This window comes from Rattus norvegicus, chromosome 6, assembly GCF_021556685.1.
Source record: "Rattus norvegicus strain SHRSP/BbbUtx chromosome 6, alternate assembly SHRSP_T2T, whole genome shotgun sequence".
NCBI lineage: Eukaryota > Metazoa > Chordata > Mammalia > Rodentia > Muridae > Rattus > Rattus norvegicus.
The window spans coordinates 111,794,725-111,804,003 of record NC_141539.1 but is presented as its reverse complement, the minus strand read 5'-3'; the positions used below and the strand labels follow the sequence as shown (position 1 = coordinate 111,804,003).

Below are 9,279 nucleotides of genomic sequence, written 5' to 3'. Positions count from 1 at the left end.
GGCATCTACTCACCAGAGATAACTGGATTCAGGCAGAGCAGCATCTCTCAGACGTTCTTTAGGATGTGCACACTGAGCCCACTGTGCTGGCTCTAGCATTGGAGGAAACTGTACCACTGTCTGGGCACACTTCCCTCCTGCAGGGTGCATAATTCTCAAACGTAGAGGCAATGGCTTAGATGTGCAAACATTTATACAAATCTTATGGCTGGGGAAGAGATGGGTCAGTAGGTTAAGTGTCTGCAAGTTTGGCTCCGTGGCACTCATACAAAAAGGAGGCATAGTAGTGCCCAACTGGAATCTCAGTCCTGGAGAGGGGGAAGTGTAGGAGACAGGTGAATTCTGGAGGCTCTCTGGCCAGTCTGTCTAGCTGAAGTCACAAATGTTTGTGGGGACACACACACACACACACACACACACACACACACACACACACACACACACACAGAGTCCTCCAATCTCTGGACAGCTGTAAGGTGTAAGGTGTGCAGGCTTGCATACAGAAACGAGCCATTGAAGTTTCAACTGAAATGCTACACACCATCGATTTTGGAAATCTCACCTCAGTCTCCAAATCACACTGAACATTAAGGAAGTCACCTGTAGCAAATGGCCATAAAACGAGACAAATTCTGTCATCAGAGCCAGATGCGGGCCTCTCTAGAAGCAGGAGATCCAGGGCAATTTGGAATTCCACTGTGGCTCAGCATTTGACTTTGGTAGCATCTTCAGGGAGCCGTCGGAGCAAGGAACCCTCTGGTCTTAGCCAGCTCTTGAAAGCCATCAGCCTCCAGCATGTCCGCTGAGGTAGAGGCACTGCTGTCTGACTGAAGCTGCAGGTTGAAGGATGTATGTGTGCACACCTCTGTGTGAGTGTGTGCATTTGAGTGTGTGTTCTTAGTTCAAACTGAACTTTGAGCTTGGTCACCAAGACTGCCTCTGTTCTCTCTGTCCATGCCCGACCAATTTATCCAGTGGCCCGTGTCCGTGGACTGAAATCCTGGCTGTGGAAGTGCTCTGGCGTATGTGTGTGTGCACGGGTATGCACATGCATGTGTGGTGGAGGGGGCCACGTGCTGGTATGTCAGCCATGGGGTGGCTGCTGCCGTCTACCAGTCTATTTATTTTAGAGACAGGTTACTACTAGGTAGCCCTGACTGTCCTGACTCGCGATGTAGACAAGTAGGTGTGAGGATTAGTTCTTATGTCCACTAGAAATGTACTATCTGGGCTTAAGAAATGGCTCAGGGCAGAGGACTGGCTGCTCTCCAGGGTTTGTCTCAGCACCCTTCCACCTGTGGCTCATGTTCCACAGGATCTGATGTCCTCTTCTGGCTTCCATGGGCACCAGGCACACACATGGCACATGGAGTTAATGCAGACAACTCTTTCTCTCCCTCTCCAAAGAAATCCAAAACAGAAACAACATAATTTTAGGCTGCGGCCTAGAGGTGTGATTTCCACTGGTGCAGGGCCCAGGCTGCCTGCATAAATTACCTTTGGGGAAACTGCCCTGCATCAGACACCAGTCCTTTCTAGCATCAAGAAGGATGTGGGAAATAACATTTTCTGTCCCTTTTAGCCTGCCTCCTAGGGTCCTGCTACAAAGCTTCTTGAACCTGTCTCAATGACCACAGGGCAATTTCAAATGTTTTCCCGCCAGACACTACTCATGTCGAGCAGCAGGTACAGACACACGGAAGGCGTGGAGTCTCCCCTTTCCAAGGCTGCTCACGAGTGCTAGCGCCATTTGAGCCCTGCCTTCAGAAGGATATACTTGTTTTGAGGTGAGCAGTAAGATTGGAAACGGTAACTTACTGGGAGGAGGAAGCCAGGGTGATCAGCTGGTTTACAGCCAAGCCCAGTACCAGAAAGAATGCCTTAGAAACACTATGGGTGGCAAGACAATACTGGCTTTGGCCCTTGGTGCGCAGGAAGGATGGAGCTTAAGGATTCATTCTGATTGGGTGCCTAGGGCTAGTCCATGCAGTACAGCTGTTCTGAAAGTTCTTGTCCTAAGCTCATGGCCTCTATTCCCTTTTTTGCAAGATTAGTGTGTGAACTCCTAGAACCTTTTCTCCAACTCTACAAGTCAGAAAGGAGCTATGCAGAAATCGGAATCTGTCTCCTATCCAACTCAAACCAAATAAGTGGTTAAGATGCTCCCAGGAGGGGTTGGGGATTTAGCTCAGTGGTAGAGCGCTTGCCTAGCAAGCGGAAGGCCCTGGGTTCGGTCCCCAGCTCCGAAAAAAAGAAAAAAGAAAAAAAAAAAAAGATGCTCCCAGGACTACATGGGAAACCTTTGCTCTCCTGCTCTTGAGTCTACATCGTCTACTGTGCCTGAATCCGATCCATGTACCAAAAAGACAAAGACCCCCTCTTCTGTCTTCATCTTCCTCCCTCTTCCCTTCTTCAGTTTATTGAGACGAATTCTTAGGGACCGTCTTCCAGGCTGGTTCTGAACTTACTACAAAGCATAGCCCAGCCTGGTGTCTAGCTCATGACAATTCCCCTGCCTTCCTCACACTGGGATGATAAGCAAGGACCACCACAGGACCCATCTGCCTTCTGTTTCGATTACAACACTCTCTAAGGGAGCTGTCTTGAAAGCCCCCAGCACACGCTAGACAGAAGGCCTACTGAGATGGACGGCAGTGTGCTGCACACACCCAGAGGAACTGCATGAGGAGATGGGGAGGCAGGGGGCAACTGGGCACATTTCTGTCTCTGTCTCTGTCTCTGTCTCTGTCTCTCTCTCTCACACACACACACACACACACACACACACACACACACACACACACACACACCAGGACATGACTAAGTCTGCTGGATAACAAGCAAGGAGTGGGGACGCACAAAGTTCCATGTGTGGGACTTGGTTGCTTTGGGAACTAGCCTGGCCCCAGCATCTGCTTAAAGCTTCTTGATGGCTCCCATTCTAAAATGAAAACTGAAAAACTGCCCAACAACGAAATATCCAACAAGATGAAAAGTTGTTTCCATTTTAGCCCTGAGTGAGAATATTGACTGGTGGAAAATTAATGAACAGAAAAAAAAAAAAGGAAAGAAAAGTTGAAATTACTTTATTAATCTTAGAAGTCAGTAATTCCAAATGGCGCCTGTACCATGGCAGCCGCCTACTTGCCTCCCCACTCTGGGGAACCGGTGCTGTTGGCTCCCCACCCCCCACACTCTTGGGAAAGTGAAGATCAAGTCTGGTGGATGATGTTGGGATCTGAAGCTTGTACAAAATAAAATAAACTTAATATTTCAATCTGGAAAAGAAGCGAAAGCCAGATGCAAATAGCCAAAGAGCCTCTTTTATACCATCTGTGAGCAGCAGGAGGGGGACAGAGGGACCTAGCAGGGCGGGGGCGGGGGGTGGGAGAGCAGGGAAAGGCACACTCTGAAAGGTGCTCTGACAGGGACACAACATGTCAGGTGAGAGTCTCCACTGCCAAATCTCATCCAAACCCAGAGGGTCTGTCTCCCTGTTGTCCTGGTAAAAGTCTGGATTGGCTGATGGCAAGCGTCTACTGTCACTTCTGCTTAAAGGCCTTGGGGACTCAGAGGCAGCAAAAAAAATACTATGGACCCCTCAACAGCACCATGGAGGCTTAGCCTCCGTCAAGCTCCAGGAGTACACAGCAGATTCTTCTTCCCTTGGAGTCTCTGTTCATCTGTCAGTGTGAGCAGGATCTGGAAAAGAGTGTCAAAAGTCAGTGACTGAAAGGCAGTTCTCTTTTGTCTGACAACAAAGAAGGGCTGTCCCTAACAAAGGAAACTCACTCAGACTACAAACTAATTAGAACTGCTGCTCAAATCCTCAAACATCTGTGATCTGTTGCTGCTGCTTTCTGGGTGACTTTGATTCCTCTTGTTTGGGGGTTTAAAAACATTTACTCTTGTTTACTTGGCTACTCTTATGGTGTTGCCCAGGCTGACGCTGAACTCCAAGACTCAATCTATCAGGCACTTGCAGTCTACTGAGTAGCTGGAACCACAGACAAAGCCGCCATGCCCAGAAGCAGGAAAACATTTTTATTTCTTGTTATGTCCAGAGATGCCCTTTGGTAGTCCTTTGGTAGTCCACAGGAAGCTGAGGCAGGGGGATCACCTCAGCCTAGGAGTTCGAAGGCAGCCTTGGCATCAACAGTTAGACTCCTCCATCCAAAATAAACAAACTAACACTTGGACTGCTCTTCTTGTTTATATATTGAAAAACCAAAAGTGTTCACCTTTTCAGAGCGCAGGGTCATGTCAGCATTTTCCAAGTGTGAGGTGAAAAAGTCCACACGTGCCTTTGAGATCTGAATCCTCTGTCAGCTTGTCTGCTACTGCCCTGCCTCGGACCCACCCCATCCTCACTTCATGCTCCTCACCCAGCTCTGGGAAACGTACTCACTAAGGAGCCAGTTAGACTCCCAGTCTTTTGCCCTGTTTGGAATCTTACCCTTTCCTCGACTGCTTACAATTTAAAATAGGTTTAATAAAGTTATTTTTTAAAGATTCATTATTGATTGTGTTCCCGGGAGGTGTGTGAGCACAAGTCCAGCCTCCCCTGGACGCACAGCGGTTCCATGTGTGGGGAGTCGGTTGCTTTTGGAACTAGCCTAGGGCCAGCATCTGTTTAAAGCTTCTTGATAGCTCCCATTCTAAAATGGGACATCCCCCTGCAGCTGGGGTTATAGGTGGTGGTAAGCCACCCAAGATGAATGGTGGGAAACTTGAGGTGGATCCCTGGTGCTGCAGAGTGAATGAAAGGAAGAAAGAAAGGAAGAAAGGAAGAAAGGAAGAAAGGAAGAAAGAAAGGAAGGAAGGAAGGAAGGAAGAAAGGAAGAAAGGGAGAAAGAAACAAAGAAACAAAGAAAGAAAGATGATTGGCAGAAAGTTCATGCTTATCTTCTTGTTGTTTACTTAATTCCCAAGGCATGTAGAATGGCTGTTCATCCTTCTCAAGTGTATTTGTTTTCCTGTGTATGTGAGTGTGCCCTCAGAAGCTCATGGTGAAGGTCATAGGCCAATGTCAGGTGACTTTCTCCTTGGCTCTCGGTCTTCTGTGACAGGAGTCCTGCTCTCTCTTGAAGCTGTGTCATAGCATGTGAATGTCCTATCAGTCCTGGGACATTTTCATCATCATCATCATCTCAAAAATGATGTTTCCCACTTTTTCCTCCCTGAATTCCACTTGCATATCTGTTAGGCCCTCTCACCTGGCTCCCCCCTCCCCCACCGGTCTGTACTCCAGATAATTTCTCTAAACAAACACACCTCTGGGTCTAATGTGCCATTTGGCCAGCCCACCTCAGTCATCTTTTCAAACAGAGCAGGCCACTTAGTTCTTCTGAAGTGTGCACATCATGGCTCTCATCTACTGTTTAAACTCATTTCTTATTTCCTCCAATTTCCCTGGCCATGCAAGTACTCGTTTTGCATCACATGGTGACTTCAATGTCAGTCTCTGCAGATCTAGGACCGGCTGTTCTGTCCCCTTTTGCTCACAGGTTGTTCTATTATTTTAAACTGTGACGACACATTTCTTAGAGTGCAGCAAGCAGACTTCCATAGGCCCAGCTTTCAGCCTGCTTCTCTATTTGCATATGTTTACGGCTGCTCCACAGAATGGTACTATTCTCCACAGCAGGATTTGCCACGTTAGTGCTGTGAGGTCTCTCCAGACAGAGAACACTGCTGAGGTGGGAGCAAGCTCTGGTTCTTGCCCTCCAGAGGGCCCAGTGCCTGGACAGCAGACCAAGGGGCTCTGCTCTGGAACACAATTCCATGAGCTTTTGTTCTGGCCTAGGACTGGACTCCCCCATTGATTGCTGGGACTTTTGGTACAACCCACCACATAGATCCCCCTACACTCTTAGAAGTGCAGAGGCCATGTCTTATACATTCTCACACCATCCTGGGCACTTGTGTCAACTAAGGATTTGCATGGGAGCTGCCTGGTGACTAGCTTACTGCTGGGAAATGCAGGAGACAGGTTAAGAAACCTCTGACTAATGCTGCAAAGGCGGTTTCTGCAACAGCAAAGAGCCGGTGTGCTAAGTGCCAGTCTGCACATCTAGACCTGCGTGCCACGGCCAGCTCAGCAGCCGTCTCCCATCTCCTAGGAGCTCACGACACCCACAGGCCTTAGGTGCTCAGGAAAGCAGGATTGTCACTTCTGTGCCGCAAAGCAAGGCTGGAATCTCAACCATAAACCTAAAATTGAATGAGTTTTTAATTTTTTTTTTTTTTTGCTTTGTTTTCAGGACAGGGTTTCTCTGTGTGGCCCTGGTTGTCCTGTAACTTCCTCTGTAGACCAGACTGGCCTCGAACTCAAAGATTTGTCTGCCTCTGCCTCTCAAGTGTGGGGTTAATAGTGTGTACCACCACGGCCTGACTAGTTAGGTTATTTTTAATCTCTCAAGGCTTGATAAAGTTTGAAGCAGGGAAAATGTTTTTGTTTGTTTTTGTCTTTTAGACAGGGCTTTTCTATTATGTAGCTTTGCTGTAACTCACAGAGATCCACCTGCCTCAGGTACCGAGTGCTAGGATTAAAGGCTTGTACCACCATCCCTAACTAAAACATTTATTTTCTAAGATTGAGTCTTATGTATCCCAAGCTGGCTTTGAACCTGTTACACCACGCTGAAGATGGCCTTACATTCTGATCCTCCTGCCTGCACTTCCCAAATGATGAGACTACAGGCCCACACCTCCATACCCATTTTATGGGGTGCTGGGGTTTTTGTTTTGTTTTTATTCATATAAATACAAAGATCTTTATCTCTTAGGTCAGTCCCTCAAGTTTCCAACTGGTCATAGTGGCCCTGGTAGTCTCCTCTGGCACCCTTCTAGTTTGATGAGAAGGGAAGTGGACTAACCCCCTATTTATAGCCTGAGTGACACTGGCAGAAAGGCAGAGCTGGGGTGAGTGAGGGCCACACTCTGCCCTTTACCTTTCTGGGCACCATTCCAGCTGGTAGGAATGAACACCACAGGCGCACAAGAACATCAGATCTGCTTCATGAAACCCTGGCCGCCTGACACAGCTGCAGGGCTTGCTCAGAGCTAAGTCAGCCTGGGGTAATGGGAAGGCAGTTGTGGGGGGTGGGTTACCACCAACCAGTGCCAGGTGGGAGCTGGCTTTAACCCCAAACCTCCCAGAACCCCTTTATTATTGTGAATGAACAAAGAAAGAGGGCACTTGGTCTAAGCCATAGATGTCAACACCAATATTTGCTCCAAGATATTCCTCTTGCAAATGTGTGAATAATTTTTTTTTTTGGTTCTTTTTTTCAGAGCTGGGGACCGAACCCAGGGCCTTGCGCTTCCTAGGCAAGCGCTCTACCACTGAGCTAAATCCCCAACCCCCTATTTTTAATATAAAGCTATTTTAAGGAACTATTATTATTGTTTTTATACAATAAGCCTTTTTGAGACAAAGTCTTTGCTCAGGCTGGCCTTGAACTCTTGATCATGTTCTAACCTCCCCCTTGTCAGTATTACGGATGTACACCACTCCACCAGGCTAATTCTTTCTCTAGGAAAAACACACATCATTTTTGAAGACATATTTGATTCTTACTAACCTGTTTTTCTTATTATAGTTTTCTTATTGTGGTTCCTTTTCCTAATAGAGCAACCAGGTAAATCTACTGATAAAATAACACCATAGAACAGAAATGTGTCTCTGGATGACTTCCCAACATGGCTCAGTGGAACATTTCTTCCTGCCCCTGCACGTAGACAGTGATATCCAGAGGGAAGGCCGCTTTACATGTGACAGTGATATCCAGAGGGAAGGCCACTTTACACATGTGACAGTGATATCCAGAGGGAAGGCCGCTTTACATGTGACAGTGATATCCAGAGGGAAGGCCACTTTACACATGTGACAGTGATATCCAGAGGGAAGGCCGCTTTACACGTGTGACAGCCCTTTTTTTGGCACAAGGATATTTAATATCTACCCTTTTATGAAAATTTAAAAATTGTATAGCTAATCTAAATTAAGCTTCTTGGGTTCTAATTCTGTGATGTGATGATGGTGCCAAATTTGAAGCACAATCTGCCTAAGTATATCTGATTATGTCTGTCCATATATACAAACATCGATTTGTAGCTGGGTGTGGTAGTGCACGCCTTTAATTCCAGCAGAGGCAGGTGGATCTCAGTGAGTTTTAGGCCAGCCAGGGATGCACAAGGAAACCTTAGCTCAACAAAAACTTGTAGAATAATCACTGTGAGAACAATTATTTCTGACCTCTTACAGCCATTCTGTGATGGCGAGGGGCGAGCATGGCTTTTAGTCTGAAACACTTCTTCACATTTACTTTTGTGCATATCCATGTCAGTTATGTGGAGGTCAGAGGGCAGACTGAGGGGCCAGCTCCTTCCTTCTACCCTGAGCTTAGGTAACTGAGCTTGGTAGCAAGTGCCTTTCCCCACTGAGCCCAAAGTGAGCCCATGACATTGTTTTTGCTGTTTATGACTCTTCAACTTTGGGCTTTAATGCTATCTTATTTGTTTTTTAGCTCATTGTAGTAAATCTTAAATCTTTAGTGGGCTTTTTTTTTTTTTCTTCTTCTTCGGAGTTGGGGACCAATCCCAGGGCCTTGTGCTTGGTAGGCAAGTGCTCTACCACTGAGCTAAGTCCCCAACCCTTTAGTGGGCTTTGAGAATGGAGTTTATGTAGTTGAGTTAAAAGAACAGACAGACTGCCAGTAGCAGGGATTCTGGTCTACTCTAGAACAGTGACTTTGCATCTGTAAAACTCCAGCCCCATCCTCCCATAGTAGACAGAGCACCAACAAAGCACAGAGAGTACTGAGCACAGATCTGTCTCTGAAGATCAGAAAAGCGGGGTTTCAACTGCTAGGGGAAGGTCGGAAGTAAACACAGAGACCTAGGTGGCCTTTAAAGGAAGACCAGTGTACCGTTTAAAAAAAAGTCTTGGGGCTGGGGATTTAGCTCAGTGGTAGAGCGCTTACCTAGGAAGCGCAAAGCCCTGGGTTCGGTCCCCAGCTCAAAAAAAAAAAAAAAAAAAAAAAAAAAAAAGTCTTAAATGGTCATGGAACACATGTGTTGTGACTTGAACAGAGCCTGGTGGTCTTCTCTTTCTCTCCACTTTCTCCCACTGGGGCAGAGTGAGGGGCGGTTGATGGTTGTGGCCCTGCGTGTTCCAGCACTGCTAGGGCAGCTCTTCCAGTGAAGCAAACACACGCTCCGACTGATTCAAGCAAGTACTACGATGGCACTGACCAGCTCCCATGAACCTGAGTG

The 9,279-nt window shown here is 47.1% G+C and overlaps 1 protein-coding gene across 50 annotated transcripts in view; it reads right to left on the bottom strand.

The window, feature by feature from the left end:
- Positions 1–3,069: 3,069 nt before the first annotated feature.
- Ttll5 (tubulin tyrosine ligase like 5) overlaps positions 3,070–9,279 on the bottom strand; it is a 218,128-nt gene continuing 211,918 nt past the window's right edge. For 49 of the 50 annotated variants that reach the window (XM_087552823.1, XM_087552827.1, XM_087552824.1 and 46 more), the window contains one exon: positions 3,071–3,702. Coding sequence is in view for 24 of the 50 variants with exons in the window: in XM_087552827.1 (XP_087408953.1) it covers positions 3,680–3,702 (23 nt within the window). In the remaining 26 variants the exon portion in view is untranslated. 50 annotated transcript variants of the gene reach the window in all.